The following is a 19,178-nucleotide window of genomic DNA, read 5'->3' as shown; positions in this document are numbered from 1 at the left end:
AAAATGATGTTTACGAGATACTCTAGCAAGCACTGTTGAAGAAATGCCAGCGAGGAAGTGTGGGCACTAAATGTGGCCTAGGGATGCATATTTAAGAATGGATGGGGGATGATTGCTGCCTTTTACATCGGTAAGCACTGCGCATCCGGTGCTTCGAGAGAAGCTGCGTCCAGCTTAAAGGCTCTGTATCTTTATAACATAAAGAAAGCAAAGGCACAGAATAAAGATTCGCTCACGATTTCTGACGGTTTCTGACATTTTCTAACTTTCTGTGGCTTTAATCTGCGGCAACAGTGACAGCGGGTTCAAAGGGACAGGCAGGGACGTCACGCAGCGTTGCCTGGATGTTGCCTCGGGATGACAGCTCGAGATGACAGCTTCTCCAGCAGCTCCGGCACTCCCGAGCGGCGCTCCCGCTGTGCGCACCGCTTCTTTGGCTCTGTCCCGTCCCGCTCCGCCGGGGCTGTGTCCCCAGACCCCGCCGAGGCAGCCGCGGAGGTGCGTGCGCCGGCGCTCTCTGGAGCTGCGTGTGCTAAGGCTGTGAGCAGCGAGGTGAAAACACTGCTCTCATCAGAACACAGATTCTGCATTCTGCTCTTCTCCGATGTTTAAACGCACTCAGCAGCATCACCTTAAATACCAGCTTTAACACCATGGAATGTTATCACTTTATTTTCCCCTTTAAATCTACCCACAGGTGTATGTAGATTTTATTTGAGACACTTCTTGCTAACGCAAGTTTCTCTGGGGGTCCACGACATCCCCAGTGTTTCCCGCCCTCTTTGACTCAAATCGTGATTCCGAATTCTGGTTCTCCGTTTGGTGGGAGGAGCCCGTGCCCCCCGGCTCCTCCCGCCGCGCCTGCGCGGGGCCGCCCTCCCGCTCCCAACGCTCCCGCTGCCCCGCTCCCGCTGCTCCTTCCCCCTCCCCGCCGGCAGCCGCTGGCGTCTGGCGCCGGGAGCCTCCCCGCTACCGCCGCTCACCCGCATGGAGCTGCCCGCCTGAGGGACGGCCTGCGGTCGCCCCGCCCTCGCTCCAGGTGATGCCGGTGACCGGGGTGACGATGCCGCCGGCGAGGCGGCGGCGGTCACTGCTGATGGAGGAGGCGGAGATGATGATGATGATGATGATGGTGATGATGATGATGATGATGATGGGCTCCGCCGCCCGGCCCTGCCCCTGAGCGGCGGGGAAGCGCCAGCGGCCGGCTCCCCTCCTCCCCCGAGATCGCCCGGCTCCCCCCGGCCGCCGCCTCCCCCACTCCGTCCTCGATGTCTCCACCGCGGCGCGGAGCTCCCTTCGCCGCCTCCCCGCCCTCTCGCTCCTCGCCGCCGCCGTCTCCCTCCCGCTCCGCGGTCCGGCGGCTGCCGGACCCCGCCCGGCGGCGGCACCATGAAGGTGGAAGCGGGGGACAACTCCATGATCAACCTGTCGGTGCAGCAAGTGCTGAGCCTGTGGGCTCACGGCACCGTCCTCCGCAGCCTCACGGGTAACGGGGCAGTGCGGGGCCGGGCGGCTGCGAGGGTGCGCTCGGGGCTGGAGCACAATGGAGGGCGTGGGGGTGGCGGTGGTCTCCCTGTGTGCTGCGCGTAGGGAGGGCTGGTGTTTGTGTTCCCGAGTCTCTCCGGGTGCCTCCGTCCGTGTTCTGTGAGCAGATCTATCGCGTGTGTGTTTGTACGCCTGCTGTGGGGTCCAGGGAATCAGGAGGGGTTTGTGTGAGGTGTTGGTTAGTCTGGGTGTGTGCCCGGTGTCTGGGATGCCTGCCCGTGCAAAGGACATGAGCGTGTGGGATGTGCTCGCTCACTTTTCTGTGCCCATGTATATAAAAGAAGGCTAATGGCATAGGGTGTGTGCATGCGAGTGAAGTGATGGGTACTTGTGCATCGGTGAAGGATTGTAGAATGTGTGAGTGTATAACTATGTATGGGAGGCTGGAGTATGTTTGTGGAGGTGGTTGGTTTTTTATTTTATTTTTTCCCCTTGTGAATATATGCTCATTGGCATTTGACAGAGAGCTATATAAAAAACAACTAGAAAACCATAAAATTGAATGTGGAGAATCAGAGACTCTCCCCCACCACCTCTGAGTATACCTGTGGATAATGAGACCTGTGGGAGTGAATGAAATGACAGTTGTTTTCTGACAAGTAGTTGTAATCTTAAGCATCTGGGATTCTTAAAGAATTGTTACTAAAAAATTCTGTGAACCAAAGTAGTAGAGTCAGGTCCTCAACCCCTGTTAGGAGAGGGGAGCTTTGGCTGGCTTTTGGCAAGAGCTGGCTTTTTTCTGCTCAGTCTCAGGCTGAAAAATGAGTGTGGGCTACTGTGAGATGCAAGGCATATGGTGGAGAGGGGTATCTTCTCTTATTCTGTCCTTGAGTAAAGAAAAGCCTAAGCTTCCAGTTGTGAACAAGCAGGGACTGGGTGTCAATAGCAGACAAGTAACTGAGTGAATTCTTTCTGCTTGGTTGTAGGGTTGTATTAGGTGGCGACAGATTAGTGGAAAATACTGATCAGGGATAGGATTTAAACAGTTATGGATATATTCTAGTATTTATGAAAGACTGTTATGTCACCTTTTTCTCTATAGTAATGGTTGATATATTCTGTTTTCTTTTTTAATCTTTTAGAGGTGGAAGAAGTGTGATGGAAATCGAAGTGTAGCTGACGTTGGAGCTGTAGCAAACAGAAAGTGATCATATTTTTTGTTCTTTTAACTTTCAGGATGCATCTTAGTGTAATAAAAAAGATTAACCTTTTCATCTTTATCTATGAACTTCATAGTGTGTGTCTCATAATTAGAGTTTCCAGGTATTAGTGTGGTGATACACTAAATAAAGCTCACTTCCTGAGTAGTTACTTTAACATACCTACTTTAAAAACTTGTACTCTTAAAGGAAAAAGCTCACAATGGATTTCACTTTGCTTTGTGCCAGACATCCTCTATAAAGTTTTTCTTATTAGATCATTCAGCATAAGCGTTTCTATGAAATTCAGTGCCGAGAGATAAAATCAGCTTGTTTCTCAGTGCTTTTGCGATAAGGGCTTAATAAGATATTCTTAATGTGGAATGGTTTTTTGTTTTTAACCTAAAAAATATGAAAAATAATTTTTTTATCCATGGTAGCATTGTTGGAGAATATGTCACTGCCAATTGTAGTTGCAGTTTCTAATTTTGTGCTTAAATGATGGCTGCTCTTACAGCCATAACCTGGTGAGCTGAATGTTCTCATGGACTGTCAACAGTCCAAAACTTGCACTGGACTTAAGAATCTTTTCCACAGGTTAGATACATATTGATATAATCATTGATATTAACAAAAAGCTGAACTAGTTACATAAGCCCTTCCTTACTCCTTATCGAAGTAAATTTTGTTCAAGACCAGAAATTCTGTTCTTTTCCCTGCCAAGAAAATAGGTGTATGAATGAGTTTATCTTCTTTGACTACTTAATCCATTCCCTTTTGCACCTCTGTTAGGTATAAGGAGAGACTTCTCCAGAATACTGGGAAAAGAAAATCATTAATATGCCATGTTCCATGAATATTCAAGACTGCTTTGTGTCTACTTTTGGACTTAATGTTGTGGTCTGGACTAGACTTTCAAGTTGCACAAGTGAAGGTTCATCTCCTTTAGATAAACCATATTGATTATGTTTTCAGAAATATGTTGCAAAATGTTATCAGCTTCCTTCTTAAAAATATGTTAATTTTCTGAATTTTTCAACAGTGTCCTGATACAAACTCCAGCCTAAGCCAGCAATGCTTCATACTCTTAAGAGCTTAGTTTTGGTGGGTTCTTTTTCCTGTCAATGAGAAACTGAAAGATTATTTTTATACTGTATATGTGAATCAGGTTCAACATAAAAAAGGAAATCCCGTATTTCGTTCTTGGCCTCAAATACCCAGGAGACCACAGACAAGTTCATTGCTGCCACATACGCATCACACCCTGTAACAGCTAAAGCTGCTGGTGTTGTTCCTTTTAGCTGAACATAGGCACATCACCGTGGTGTGCTTGCTTCCTCTCTTCCTGACCTCTCTTGGGAGGTGGAAGTAAGGCTTTAGGAGTCATGGGAGAGGTGGGGTGGCTTTTGCCTCACTCTTTGTTACATCCTCCAGTATATCCCAAGATCACCTCCTTTATATGAGCTGGTTGTGTTTCAGAGTTAGTGCTAGATCAGGGTTTACTGGAACAAATCATATAGCAGCTGAATTTGAACTGGAAAAGGAGAAAAAAAATTCCCATTATTAGTATCCAGTAAAATAAAAATTGCTGAAAGGCTGCTTTCACAATAAAGGACTTGGCAATATTTCTACTAAAAGAGGCTCCTAAGCTCCATCCTGTGCTCATTTGTCCCAGATTGTCTGGATTTTCTTTGCCCCCTATGCTGTTACTTGAGAGGACTAGTCTGTAATTTGAGATTTAAATGCTCCTCAGCAAAGTGCTTTTTTTTCCACTTAATGCAGCAAAAATGTTAGCATCTCCAAACAACAATTTGGCTGTATTGTTGATAACTTTGAAAGTACCATTTAATACAATAATTAAAGACAGGACCTGGTGCTGAAGAAAAAAATGTAGCATGTAAAGAGCCGAGTTACATTTGCAGTTATCGTATGCTGTCACTTCATCTGAGTGCTTTGAGTTTATAAGCTACAGGAATCTAATGTTACTGTTTTTTTTCTAATTCTAAATTTGACATATGCTACCTTGTTGACTTAAATTTGTATTTTTGTATTCTTAGTACAGGTGCTTATTGCTTGACTAACCTCTGTACCTAATAGTAGTAGGCTGGGTACTGGGCTTAGAATGGAGAGAGAAAGAGGGAGACACTTTGTTTTGGAGTAATCACTTTTGATTTATGACATGTTGTAGGCAATCATTATTCATCTGGCAAAACAAGCTTAGAACTTAGAGGAAAAGTGCTGAAGATTAACGACTAAGGAGATATTCCATGTTTACTGAAGCTGAGTGGCAGTAGGACAGCATATTGATATTTTATATAGATAATATTTGAAAATGTTATCATTTATCTGCTTGTATAAGATGAAGGTATTGTTGGAGCACAACTTCAGGTCTTGATAAGATGGAAGTGATATGAATGTTATTCTAAACAATGACATGGTTTAATAAGTATTTTCCTAATCTCTAATGTTGTGTATGCCTACACTAGTATATATGTGTATATACTAATATATAATGTTTATCTGTAGTACATAAGCATAATGTATGCATGATATCTATCTGATGGGTGTAAATATCAAAATTAAATTCAAATTAATTAAAATCAAAAGTGCTCTAAAACTGCTGTGATTGGGCATTAATTGCAAGGTATTTGAGTTTTGCAGCTTTTCTGGTAGGAGAAAAATCCCCAACTGAGGCAAACCAAAGGAAAGGAACATAAATACTGTCTTAAATCTTCTTTTCAGTTTAAGCACAAAGAATTTTAGACATGAAAAATGTATCTCGGTTGTTCCTGTTAGAAGAGCTATGACATCTTTGCTGTATACTGAATGTCACTATGCTTGTAAACTACTGGGCTTTCCCTAGTTCCTGTATTTCTCTAGGAGCTGTGGAGTTTTGATACATGTATGTTGTGTTTTGGTGACTTCAAGTAATTTGGATACACTAAAAGTAAACTCATAAATTTTTTTTTTTAATTTTATACTATTAATATCTCTTTAGGGATGCTCTTTGAAGGCATGACTAAATAAACTGAGGCTAGGTGAGTATTTGAATCTCTCTGACAGATATAGGTAAATCATTACCTCCATAACAGCGAAGTACTCTGTGCAGCTCATGTTGTCAAAAGAGCCAGCTAATTAGAATAGCTGCACAAAGACTGAAATTGGACTGTGCTTTTTCTTGTCAGGCAGGGTAGCAATACATAAATTTATGCTGCTTCAAGGGTCAGTCAGTGTATAGGACAGAAATAGCTGAGACACTTCAGTCTCACTTCCTCCTTCTTAGAGATGTTGCAAGACAATTCAGCAATCAAACTACTCAGTCATTTTTGAACAAATGAAGTCTTGACCATTTGTGTTCAGAGGTCCACATTTTCTTTCTCTATTCTTTAGTGACACCTCTCAGTGTTACTCTCAACCCATTCTTTGTGTCTTTCAGTGTTATTCCAAGATACTGCTTTTGAGAGTCATCTCTCTTCATGATTCAAGGGTTAGATAATACTGAATTTTACAGAACATGAGTAGCTCTCTGCCCTCACCAGATCAGAGTAAGAGTGTCTACGTTTTCCTCTAGGTGAATGGAGCTTAAGGTCTCTGGTTTGCTTGAAGGGTTGTCTCTCTCTCCTTACCTTGTTCATCCCTGTTAAACAACTTACTTGGTTGGCTTCATTACTCACCCTATGAGCAGAAGTAAAGAAATGACTGGGGTGAACTAGCAGGTATAGAAAGAGTAAATAAAGGAGGATAAGAAATTATAACTTCTGGCCTTCCTAGGAAATGTGCTTGGAAGTGATTTGTCCTGCTTCAAGCTCCTACATGATGTTTTAACACATACATGATGTTTTAATGAAGGGAAATCATAGTTTAACAAAGCTCCAGCTGCTTTTGTGTCAAACAAGGAATATTTCTGGATGTTTTCCAATTTCCTTTTCAATATGCCTGCTGCTTTTAAGGAGTAGGAGGAGAAAGTGAAAGAACTGAAGTTTATATTTCTTTAGCCAACAGGACATTTTGGTGCTGGTTCTATTCTCAAGCCTCCTGCCCTAAATATAAAGTGAGGGCTGATGCTAATTTTCCTCGAGCCTTATTTGGAACATAAATAAGACCGAAGATAGTTGCTCACTGTGGAGCTATTTTGTTGTGTAAGAGTTTGTAAATATTTTTGGTTTCTTAGTTACAGGGGAGTAGTTAGCCTTTCCATAAGCTTTCATTTTCTTCTAAAAATACAATCATCCTAGTGAATTTTCCTAAGACTGGAAGTCATTTGTCTTTTCTACCTGATAAAACTTGACAATACCTACAAACACCAATTTCTTAAAAGGTGATGCGGTGCCTAACAAATCCTGTTGAAATTACAGGGTGTGACAGTGTCAGATTCCCACAGACTTTCTTGGTCCAGATTGGTTAATAAATCCTAAGGTTTGTTTCCCTATTGTCCAACTGTAGGTCTGGCAGGGCTGCCATGTTCTGTATTGGTAGATCTTTGGTTAATCCTTTTGTTTATGTGCTTCCACTTGAATAAAACAATGGAAACACCCAGGCTGTGCTAGTAATGGACCAGGCCTGTTAGGACAGCAGAAGAGGTTCCCCTCCCACAGATTAAGTCAGCCAGTCTCTTAATTTTAGTGAGGGCGTTTGTGGAGTGACTGCTTGACACTCCTGCCACTGTTCTGTCACAGTAGCTTCTGAGAATGATGAGACATTCCTTTAGTGGAACAGTACCATGGTCATTATCCTTTTGCCAAGATTTTTGGTACCCATTTTGGGGCCAGGGGTGAAGGGATGGAAGATCTGAGGAGAGCTGCTCCGAGCCACTCTCAGGATGTGGATATATGTACCCAGGCACTCAGAAGGAAAAGCTGCGCCTTGAACTACAGTTGAAGTATTCATTGGATGTATATTTGCCAGCCACTTTCCTTGCTGCTCTCTTAAAAGAGCCTTTTGGCTATCATGATTTAGAGGAATTGTACGTCCTTGGGCAGACATAGTGTTGCCATTTATGCCTGTGTGAAAGGGGAAGGGCTGAGCTACTCCCAAAGTACTGCTAAATAAAAAAAGCTTGAACTCTGTATCTATGTTATCTGTATACATATCCTACTGACTCCCAGGGCTGTGGTTATTGTGTAGCAACATTTTTTTTCTTAGCATCTTTTCACAGTATGTTTTGTGCTGCTCAGTATTTTTACATTAGCTAATTGGGATGTATTTTTTCCTCAAATAGTTGATATGAGTCAAGCTACATTAATACAGGCTTGCCTCATAAGCAATAAGTATCTTGCTTTTGTAAGGAAGCTGGGATTTTTGTTTTGTTCTATTTTTGAGGGGAACTGCAGCAAAAACTGAATTAATGACAGTGTCATGGGATTATGGAATATGCACCCTAATTTGTTAAGTTCTGTAATGATACCTACCTACTGTACTTGACTAAAACCAAAAGGGATGTTTTATTTACTCACCCTCTTGATTTATAGAATGTTTTTAGAAAGTTGACACCAAGTGAGAAAGGTTCTTGAGTTATTGTGTAGCTCCATTGATGGTTCCAGGGTTCCAGCTCTTTTCTTCGAAGGTGCTCATCATGTTTGCCATTCTTCAAAGAAATGTTTGTGCTCCAAACATTCTCATGATCTGACACCCTTTTTAGTAATTTAAATAATAGTCACTACCTCTCTCTGAAGTTCTGTACTAAGCAATTAGAAGCAAGGAGTTAGATGTGTTAAAATTTCTTGTTAAAATGATAGTGTTTTTATTTGCATTATTGAAGCTAATTTGATGGAGCACTCTATTATAGCTCCTGGGTGTAGATAAGCTAAAGTCTTTAATCTCAGTTTTCCCATCTGATGTTACCTGATGCTGTCTCTTATTTGTGAGGGTGGGGGGTTGGGAAACAACAAAAGATCCACATCTGCCCCAAAATAAAAGCCCATGGCCCAAAAAAGAACCCCAAACCAGTTCTTGACTTTTTCCTTCTCCAGTCTTTGTATCAGAGAATATTTCATTTGACAGAAGCAGTTACAATGCCTGCTATGAAATTGCAATCAATACTATTTAAAAAAGTCATTAAAGGAATTATGGCTACTTGTAAAAATATATCTGAATTAAGGTTTTTGCCAGAATAATTTTTCTATTTTTTAACATAATACAGCTAATCCTTTATGACAGACTGCTGAAATGAGGAAAGAGTCTTGAGCATGTGCTGATGGTATCACACGTATCACTTTTAAGATGGAAATCAGTATTTATTTTTCTCTTACTGTTGATTGTTTGCAAAGTTTTTTCCTCTTACTGTTGATTGTTTTAAAGTTTCTTACTTATAAAGTTCTTGTCTTAAAAATATTAACTCTTTATTTGACTGCTTTCTTTCAGAGATGTGGTACTGGGTTTTCCTCTGGGCTCTCTTCTCCTCTCTCTTTGTCCATGGTGCTGTGGGAGTATTAATGTTTGTGATGCTGCAGAGGCATAGGCAGGGGAGGCTGATATCTGTCATTGTGGTCAGCATTGGATTTCTGGGTTCTATAACTGGAGCAATGATAACCAGTAAGTCTGCCTTTTGTTCTTGTTTGGGGTTTTTTCCCCTTTCTTATTTTACATCTAACTTATTAAAAAAAAAAAATAAATTAAGCTTTGCTGATGTTCTAGGTGAAATACTGTTTGGCACGGGCATTTGTTACAGTTTCTTATGGTATTAGATGAATGTCTACCACTCAAGATACATTTTTTTCATTTTTTTAATTTCTTGACATTGTATCCTCAAAGAGATGCAACTATTTTTTTCTGTTAAAGCCCGAAGGTTCACAGAGCTGTAGTTAAAAACCCCACTCACGTTTAAAACATTGCCGAAACTGTGTTATGTAGTAAAGTGTGGAGGCTTACACCTGACCAAATATGACACAAGTGGTGTTGCAGAGAATGTTTTGAAGAAATGCTGCTCATCTGTCTTTGTCCAGAGTTATTGGTATCAGGTGCAGCTTTTCCATCTTTCCCAAGAAATTCCATTATCTATGTTAGCACTGAAACATGGGCCATGAAACCTGTAGGACACTTTATTCCTTCTTTGATTTTATCATATCCAGCTCTGTTTATCAAACTTATAAATAGACTACAGTACCTTTTCCAAGCAAGTAGGAGCATGTCGAGTTTTCTCTTGCGGGAGGAAAAATAGTGAGTGCTATTTTTTCAGGAAAGAATCACATGCTTGTCTTCAACAGTGCTGGTAAGGAGTTCTCAGCATTAAAAACTATGTGTTGAATGGTGCCTATGTTAACTGAGCAGTAGTTTCTGCCCCAAAAATCTTCAGTGTTGCAGAAAAGATTGCCTAACTTGAAAGGTTTCCAAGGGTAAGGAACCATAAATTTAGCAACCACCATGTAGTCTGAAGGCAAATTTTCCCACCTTTCATTTTGGTCTTCCTGTGTTCTGCCCAAGTTATCAGAATAGTGGTATCACTATGAGCTTTGGACACATTCATAGAGGATTTGTGTCAGATTATGTCTTATTGCTGCTGAAAGACCTTCCTGATTATTGTTTTTCAAGGCTAAATAAAAATGCAAATGTCATGAGAAGTTTCACTAAGACTTTCCTTAAAAGGTTGCTTTAATTGCTACAGATTTCTCAGCTTAGAATTTCCACTAGTTAACACAGTATAGTTCAGTATAACTATTTTTTGTTGGGTTTTTGCAAGGGGGTTGGGTTGGGTTTTTTTTCCCCTAAGATGAGTTGGAACTAGTTGAGTGCCTTATGTTATATGTTATGCAGATTTTTGTCTTAGGATTAAAAGGCAGTGGCCTGTTACAAGGTCAGCCATGCAGGAACATTTCTGAAGAAATGAGATAGGAAATGTTGTGTTGAAAGATCCGAGCAGAGACTTTAACAGCTTTGTGTGGTGGGGAGGTTTCAGGATCAGTGTCTCTCAAATGAAAGTACTTTTTGTCTTCTATCTTTGCATAAAAAGAGGAGCAACACAGTTGTATTTTTGGCATCCAGTTTTGCAGGTCAAAACATTTAGCACGTAAGCAATCCTGTTTGTGTGCATATTCATCTGAGAACTTCTCCAAGCTTAGACTGTAGACTTGTTATGCTGTTCCCAAAGGTTTTGCAGAGAGCATTGCAATTAGCTTAGGCAAGTACTTTTTTGTTTCTGGCCAGAACTCAGTTGTTTCATACCGAAAGAAATTCCGTGGGGAGCTTTTGAAGGCAAGTTATGGTGATCAAATATTAAAGAGGATTTTTAATAGTTATTATGCTGCAAACTGAGAGTTGTGAGTTGAAATATCAGCTATTTGAATATGCCTGGTCCAGTGCTTAAGAAATTGAAATAGCAAACTGACTTCAATTTCCACTTTGCATTTCCAGTCTTCTGCATTGTTTGTGTAGGAAAATGAAGGCAGCATAGATTATTGCACAATGTAAGTTTAATTTTGCTCAGGGAGATCTTTCGAACTTTCTGATGTTCTGGAACCTTTTTAGCAGCATATAGAAAAGCAGGAGACTCCTCTGTTTCTTAGCTTTGAAAAGTCATGGAAATTAAAGGTATTTTAAAAAGGTATTGAAAAATTATTAATCAGAAGGGAATACAGTAAAAAAGAAAAGAACAACAAAAAAAACCAAACAAACAAAAAAAAAACCACTAAAACCATAACAAAAACAAAGAAACCCACAAAGCAACAACCAAAAAAAAACCCACAAAGCCAAACAAGAATATATGAATACCAGGCAGCTTAAGGCAAGAATTTTAGCTGTATTTGATCCAGAAGGGCCTGTCCTTCCTCTTCTTCCCCAGCACACTCCTTTTTGGTGACAAATTCTCATTTCCCTTGTTGGCAGCCTGTTGTACATACTTTTGGCTCAATACCAGTTCTGCTGGGTTATGCATTACAGGTTGTAATGCACACTGTTATTTGTGTAATAATACCTAATTAGCAAACTACCAAAGTTTTATTCTTTTATTCTGGATACTTCCCAGAGTATCTCAGTGTTTTCTCAAAGCCCAAAATTTCTGTTATTGATCTGCTATTGACAATTCTGATATACTTTTTTGGCCAGTTTGAATTTGCTTTGAGAGTTCAATCTGAAAAATAATTTTAATGTCAGTAGTGGGCTCAATCTAAAGGATCTTTTTCAGGTTTTGACAGCAGCTAGCCAAGAAACAAATGGAAAAGCTTATGAAAGGTAGCTGAATGAAATACCATAAGGCTAGCCTTCTGGTGAGATACTTCAGACAAAATATACTTTACAGAATATGTTAAAAAAAAAAACCCACAAAAAACCCCAATAAAAATAAATTAACCCAAAAATTGCCTAACAGTATGATTAGTAGTGTTTGTAAGTACCATTATGGCCACAATCATTAGTAAATGCTACTCTTCCTAAAGCTATTGTGAAACTGAGGTGTTACTTTTTGAAGATGTCAGATGATTCAGATGCTGATTGTACTTTCAGAAAATCTGTTGTGACTCAATGTATTTCTGTGTCACTAATGGATTTTTGATCATTCCAGCAGATATTCCTGTTAGTGACTGTGCAAGACCAAAAAAAAAATCCCTTTTTTTTTAAACTCTTGCTTATTATTTAAAAAAATTATGATGCCTTTTCAGTTCTCTTTGAGCCTGAAAGAGCCTCTGATCTCTGAAGGCATTTAATTTTGACTAGACAGCATCTGAGACAATGCATACTGAAGGTCTACAGTTAAGTTTTGGGTTTGGTTTTGGTTGATCCTGGCCTCTTGTTATTTTATTTCAAATGTGAATTTGCACACAAATGTACAAGAAAAATGATCTGTTGAGTTTGGGGTTTTTTTATGTTCTGCAGCTCAAAATTGAATTGTATTGGTTAGGAATTTCATCTCATACACATTTATGGAAAACACTGCAATACTTCAACCTTTTTCATGTTTTGCTAGATTTGCTAAACAATTGTTAACAATTCAGTAGTTTAAGTCAAAATAAACTTATTTAGTATGACCAGTTTATTCAGCTGAAATATTAAATGAATCTGGAAAATGTGTGTTTACAATTGTTTTGTTGACACTAGCAACTTTATCGTTCTTGTCTTCTCCCTGCTGATACAAGCAGTATTAAAACACTCTTCAGACTTTGTCAATTTTTAGAGGACTGTCTTGCTACCTATTCAAACTGGCACAAGGCAAAAAATGTTCAAAAAATTTGAAGATGTGTACAGGGGAACAACAAGATTTGATTTTCTTAAATCAAACTGATGATGGAAAAGTTGATCTGGTTCAATTGGGAAAATCATTCCTGAAGGATATATATAACTATAAAAACACAAGCAAGGCTGGTAATTGTGTAATGCCATGAAGTAATGCAGTGTTTGGTAATGCTCTATAAATAGCTGACGCATAGACAGAGTAGATAATTTGTCACATATTTGAACCTTGTCTTTTTCTGTGATTTGATCATTGTTTTCCTTGTGATTCTTAGGTGCTGCAGTAGCTGGAATTTACAGAGTAGCAGGAAAGAATATGGCTCCCCTAGAAGCTCTTGTCTTTGGCGTTGGACAGACAGTACTGACGTTAATTATCTCATTTTCACGAATTCTTGCAACGCTTTGAAACTTATGCAGAAAGGGGGGAGAAAAACGTCTTTAATCTGAAGAGAAGCTTCCTGAAAGTGGATTCATCAGCTTATGAACTCGAATTCTAGTGCAAGAGGAAGGAAGCTATGTGGAAAGTGCACTACAAATCTCGAGGCTCAGTCAAATGAGCAGGCTGTCCTCTAGTGTTGGAACTGCTGCACTCCTGCATTGCGCCTTAACGTGCCTCCGTCACGGGCGAGGGGGGATCTCTGTGTGCCAAGCAGAGATGGAGCACCTCGAGCAGCTGCCAGGCAGGTTCATGCTTGGTGGTGGGATCACTGTCCTTAACACCTTGGAATGAAACAGAGGGGCTGTCCTGAAGGTTGCTCCGTGTGCCAGACTTGAAGATATTTGGTTTAATTCTGAGTGGGTGGCTGGGTAAGCTCTGGAATGTAGAAGGATTCTGTGAATGTGCACAATTCTCCTTGAATTCAGGTGAAACAGAGAGATAACTGACTTTTGTGTATTAGAAGAATCTCTCTGAATGCTGAATATTCTTGTTCAGCATTCAAAACAACTGTTAGATCTCTTTCAAAATGTAGATTAATTTTGATGGGGTTTAAGAACCACAGCTTTAACAACCCTGATATAATTAGCACTATGTGAAGAATGGCTCGTGGCAGTTTTGTTCCTTGGCACATTTCTTCATGACTTTAGCCTGTCAGAAATCAGGAGTTTAAGGTGACTATATGAAGGTTATTAAGTACAAGCTGTTGTGTATGCACAAACAAATCTTAAACTGATGTTTTCCTTGAAATTACTTTGTCTTAAACATACAGATGGTTACCAGCCCTTCTGCAAACCTCAGAAAAAGGGTACTCATTGCAAATAAACTCCCTATATTTAATTAAGCACTGGTAGGACCCTTAACCCTACATATGTTCTGTAAGAAAAACACAAATATAACAAACTCTCAGAGTACACCTATGAGGAAAATGGAAAGGGTTAACAATATGATATATTGGTTTTGTACTGAACAAAAATATTAAGTGTAATAAAATAGTTACTGTACTCCAAAAATTTTTAAGTGGGGCAGCACTAATGTATTTACTACCTTGTTTCTGAACACTTTGTATCTTTGGAAAGATTAAGATACCTGGAACTTTCAAATACTTAGCTTTCGGTGGTTTGTGCTTTTCTAGTTTAAAAGGGACTGAGTGGTGTTGTGCATGTGAAATGTCATAAATGTGAGTGTTTGGAGTAAAGAGAAATTTTAAGTCTAATAACTAATTATTTATGAAATACAAAATTTAAAGGGCATAAAGTTCTGTGAAGAATAAGGAATCTTTTACATCTTTTCTCAGCTTAATGCTTTTCAGCAGTTGTCTCTTAATGATGACAGGGAGTAAATCAGTCAAAGGTTTTGCTGTTATGATGTCAAAAAGACTTTCAGGACTGTCACAAACACTGGCACCTACTGCACACCTAAAAGAATATGTTTAAAATCTAAATTGCAATCCAGTCATTGCTTGCATTGATTGCATCAATTTATCAGTATGATAGTACTTTAAAATGTAATGACTTAACCTGTCTGCCTTTATCTTATTCCATATACATTTCTTTAAAGTACTAGGAATGCTAATAATATTTGTTTTCTTTAAAAGCATCAAAGTCTTTGTATGTTTGGAAAACATACAAAGTTATGGGCTTTGCAGGGAACAAGTTAAAATATAGGTTTATAAATATTTTCAGTGTTATTTTTACTTTTAATTGCTTCAAAAATGTGGCTGAATACATATACTGTCACTCTTTTTGAATGTCTTCAAAAACTTTCCTCTGGTTTGTTTTTTTTGTCTTTCACTTTCTGCTAATTTTTGGCACACAACCATTGCACTTTAATAGACAATGAAATTATGACATCTGTAACAAGCAATTAAAACTTCTCCCTGTTGTCTTAAATTGTGAGAAAACTGGTTTCAGGTATTTAAGTTAAATTGAATAATAAAGTGATTGAAGATGTTTCTCCTAATGTGCCTTGTTACATATATGTTTAGGGAAGAGGATTTAAAAAAAAATTGTTGTATCTTCATTCTTGTTCTATTTTGATTATTTCTAATTCATTTGGTTACTTGATACAGTGTGTTCAACAAACCTTAAAACATTCTATTTGACAATCTGGAAATGCTTGTCTGGATCAAAACCAACCACGTCGTGAAGCACTGTGTTCAGTAATTTAGATTGTCTCATGCCTTTATCTCACACTGAAACTTACTCACAGGTTCCAAATTTCCTTGAACATCTCAATCCTTATATTTTATAGGAGGCTATTATGCTGCCACTGCTCAATGGCTTGCTGTCTTTCACTAAGTTAAACTACAGCAGACTGCTCCTAGCTGATGAGATACGTATGCTTGTATTGATGACCTTCATTCTTCATTTTAATTACTGTGCCAATGAAGTTGTTGCCATTGTAACTCTCCCCCTTGGACAAGGAGGCATCTTTGCAGGTTTTAAGCTACCTTTCTTCAAATAATTTTTATTGCATAGGTACTTGTATTCACTTTTAAGATGTTGTCATGTGCTTAGCTGTCTCTGCATTGTATGACATTATTGCCTGGCAACAAGGGACAGACATGTAATGTAATGTAATGCTTAAGTGACCTAACAGGGACAAGGCTTTATTTGACAGAAGTTTATTTTCAGCTGTTTCTTGTGAGGAGTTTATAATGATGAAAAGTTTGTCTGTGAAGTTTTGAAGTCTTCTTTGATCACAGCATGAACATACTCCTTAATAACTCCAACAGTGAAAGAAATTGTAAGTGGCCTTATGTCTGCAAAACTTGGAACTTTCATTCCATATCCCTAGAAACAGCGTTGTTAAGCATAAGGTGCTTTAGTGTTTATATATATATATATATATATGTGTGTGTGTGTTTATATATATATATATATATATATATATATATATATATATATATATATGAATGAATGGTGGCTTTGTGGAGTGTGTTTTTATACCTGACATGCTAACAACTGAAATAGCTTTTCCAATAAAAAATAAAATTACTTTAGCTAGCCTCCCCTCCCCCTGCCCCTCTCAATGAAGCTACAAAGATATCTTGTGTGTGAATGGCACAGATGGTACCCTGGTTCACCCTTGGACAATGCAGTGTTGTCCACACAGGATGTTTTAGTACTATCTTCAATCAGCTCTGCCTGTCTCTGCATTGTGTCACTGGGCACATTCTGCATTGTGCAGAACAAAAAAATGCATCGACACAGTTTAATATTTGGAAGAAGGGGGAGTACTGAATATATTATTTAATGTGGAAAAGCTACTGTTTTTTTAGAAGCTGCTGCTATCAAAGATTTAAACATTCCAAACACTTACAATTTATCAGTATGATCATAGAATTAAAGAATACTAGGTTGGAGGGGACCTCAACCATGGTCTGGTCCAACCTTTCCTGTCAATAGCATGGTCTAGACAAGGTAGCCCAGCACCCTGACCAGCCAAGTCCTTAAAGTGTCCAATGCTGGGGAGTCCAACATTTTCCTGTGGATTTTGTTCCAATGGCATTATTCCAGTGTCCTACTGGAATATCACAAAGTAATTTGTACGCGTGACCTCCCATCTTTTCCATGTGAGTGCTTGTAAAAAGGGAGTCTCTTCTTTGTAGCCATCCTTTGAAAACTGGAATATGGTGATAAAGACTCCCTTAAGCCTTCTTTCTTCAAGGCAGAATCAACCCAGTTCTTTGCCTTTCCTCATATGTCAGGCTTCCCAGGCCTTTGATTATCCCTGTGGCCTTTTTGTGGAGCCTTTCCAGCCTGTCCATGGTTTTGTGTGTTTTTTGCATGTCAGGGACCAAAGCTGAACACAGAGAACCCAGTATTGCAGGTGTGGCCTGTCAGGAGGCTGAGTGAGAAAATGGTGATTTTATCTCTGCTGGTTATGCCCTTGTTGATGCAGTCCATCATATCAATGATCCCATTGGCTGTCTTTGCCGTAACAGAACACTGCTCGCTCACATGGAGCTGCTTGTTCACCAGGGCCCCCAGATCCCTTTCCACAGAGCTGCTCCTCAGACAAGTCCATCCCAGCCGTTGCTGCACTCCTGGATTGTGTTTTGCCAAGTGCAAAATCTTACCCTTGTCTTTGTTGAACTTCCTATGGTTCTCTGTGCATCTCATCAATGTAATTTTAGTTCTCAATGTGTATTTTTCTGCTTTTCCATCTCTGGTACACTTCTCTTCTGGATTTGAGCAAATTCAGAGGTTCACAGTTAAGCCAAGGAGGTCTCTTGCTCTCCCTCTTTCCTGACCTTAAAGAGGATGAACTGGTTTAGTGTTTCCAGGAGACTGTTGGTGAAAAATTCCCCGCACTCACTAGCTTCTTTATCCTCCATGACATCCCTTCCCATGGGCTATGAGCATAGTGAAGCTTTCTCTTCTAAATCTGAATTGTTTCTTTTAACACTGACCTTCAGCAAGCTCAGCAGCATCCCACTACTGTGATCGTGGCAGCTGAGGCCGTCACTGATTGGGATTTTACAAAGCAGGTTTCCTTGGCTTGTGAGTAGCAAGCCCAGCAGTGTCTCACCCTTGACTGGCACATCTAACCATCTGTATTCCAAATACGTCCTCTACATACTCCAGGAATGTGATGGATAACATGTGCGCTGCTGTATTGTTCTTCCAACAAGTGTCTAGGCAGCCAAAATCACTCATAGAACCAGGTTCTATTGACCCAAAGCTTTCTTAAGACCCAAATATTGTTTAATTGGTGTTATTTCCTTGGTTTGGAGGTCAGTAGCAGATGCCTACTTGGAGATTCCCCTTGGAGACAACCTCTCTGACCTTGACTCAGGCATTCAGTAGCGCTTCCACAATCTCTTTGCATTGGTACGCATATACTGGAGATGCTTGTTCTTTTGGTTCTCATCTTGGGAAGCAGCTGAGGAACATTTGGCACCACTCTAGTTGGCTTGACTTATTCCCTAGATCAAAAAAATTTGTTTTGATTCAAAACCTGCAGCTATGTTTCTGGGAAAAAAGCTTCCAAATAATTGTCTTTAATTTTCTGGGTAATTTTGAGTTTATGAAACTAAGATGTATGCTGTAGCTAGCCATGATTTGCTGTTGCCTTTTTTTTTAAGAAACGAATAATTTAACCAGTTTTGAACATTCAACATGGATGTAAAGCTTGTCTAAACTTGTCTAAAGTAGCTTTCTATTTTTGAAGTACACTGTTTTGATTTTGATAAGGAAAATAGTGTTTCCCTCTCAATATATTGTACATTGATATTTATTTTGCTTACAATTTGTATTTGAGTTCTGTTGTGGGGGGCACATATATAATGCCCTTTGAGCAGAAATTGTAATGGAGTCTTAATAACTATAAAAACTGGGGTTTTTTTTTTTTGTTTTAATTTATGTATTTCATGCACTAGGCATATTTTAATAATACCTTGCCTGCATTAAATCTAAGTATTTATATCATGAGCATATTGAACTGGATGTTTTTTTACGCAGCCATCCAACATCACACGTGTATAATTCCAGATGAATAGGCACAATAGTATTGCTTGGTGTAATGAATTGTGGATTAATCAGTTAGCCCCTCTCCCCAGAAAGTATGTGACTCTAATAAGGCCTCGAAATGCAATTGTGAACCTGAGAATTTTTTTCAGTTGCTCTTCTGTTTCTAGATATAGGTTCTTTCATTGTATGTGTATTTCCGTTAAGGGGAAAAACATGGAGATAGGTCACAGTTGTCATCCTAATAGCCCATCTAATTCCAAGCAATTTGAGACAAAACAGAATTCTGAATGTTGTTCATAAATTATGATAGATTATTACATACACAAAAATGCTAAAGCATAACTTTTTTTCAGAGTTACCAAAATTTAGCATACAATTGCATCAGCATATTGATGGGATACTTTTTCTTAGTCTTTAGATTGG

General features: G+C 39.3%; 1 protein-coding gene across 1 annotated transcript; it reads left to right on the top strand.

Moving 5' to 3' along the window:
* The first annotated feature begins 932 nt into the window (after nt 1–932).
* Nucleotides 933–15,240, top strand: TMEM170B (transmembrane protein 170B). Its single transcript, XM_053999492.1, has 3 exons — nt 933–1,489; nt 9,048–9,218; nt 13,118–15,240. Exons 1-3 carry the CDS (start codon nt 1,393–1,395, stop codon nt 13,246–13,248), a joined length of 399 nt encoding a protein of 132 aa, XP_053855467.1. The 5' UTR covers nt 933–1,392; the 3' UTR covers nt 13,249–15,240.
* Nucleotides 15,241–19,178: the final 3,938 nt, after the last annotated feature.

Source organism: Vidua macroura, chromosome 1 (genome assembly GCF_024509145.1).
Source record: "Vidua macroura isolate BioBank_ID:100142 chromosome 1, ASM2450914v1, whole genome shotgun sequence".
NCBI classification, from domain to species: domain Eukaryota; kingdom Metazoa; phylum Chordata; class Aves; order Passeriformes; family Viduidae; genus Vidua; species Vidua macroura.
The sequence above is the reverse complement of the archived record's forward strand: the minus strand, read 5'-3'. Positions and strand labels throughout refer to the sequence as shown.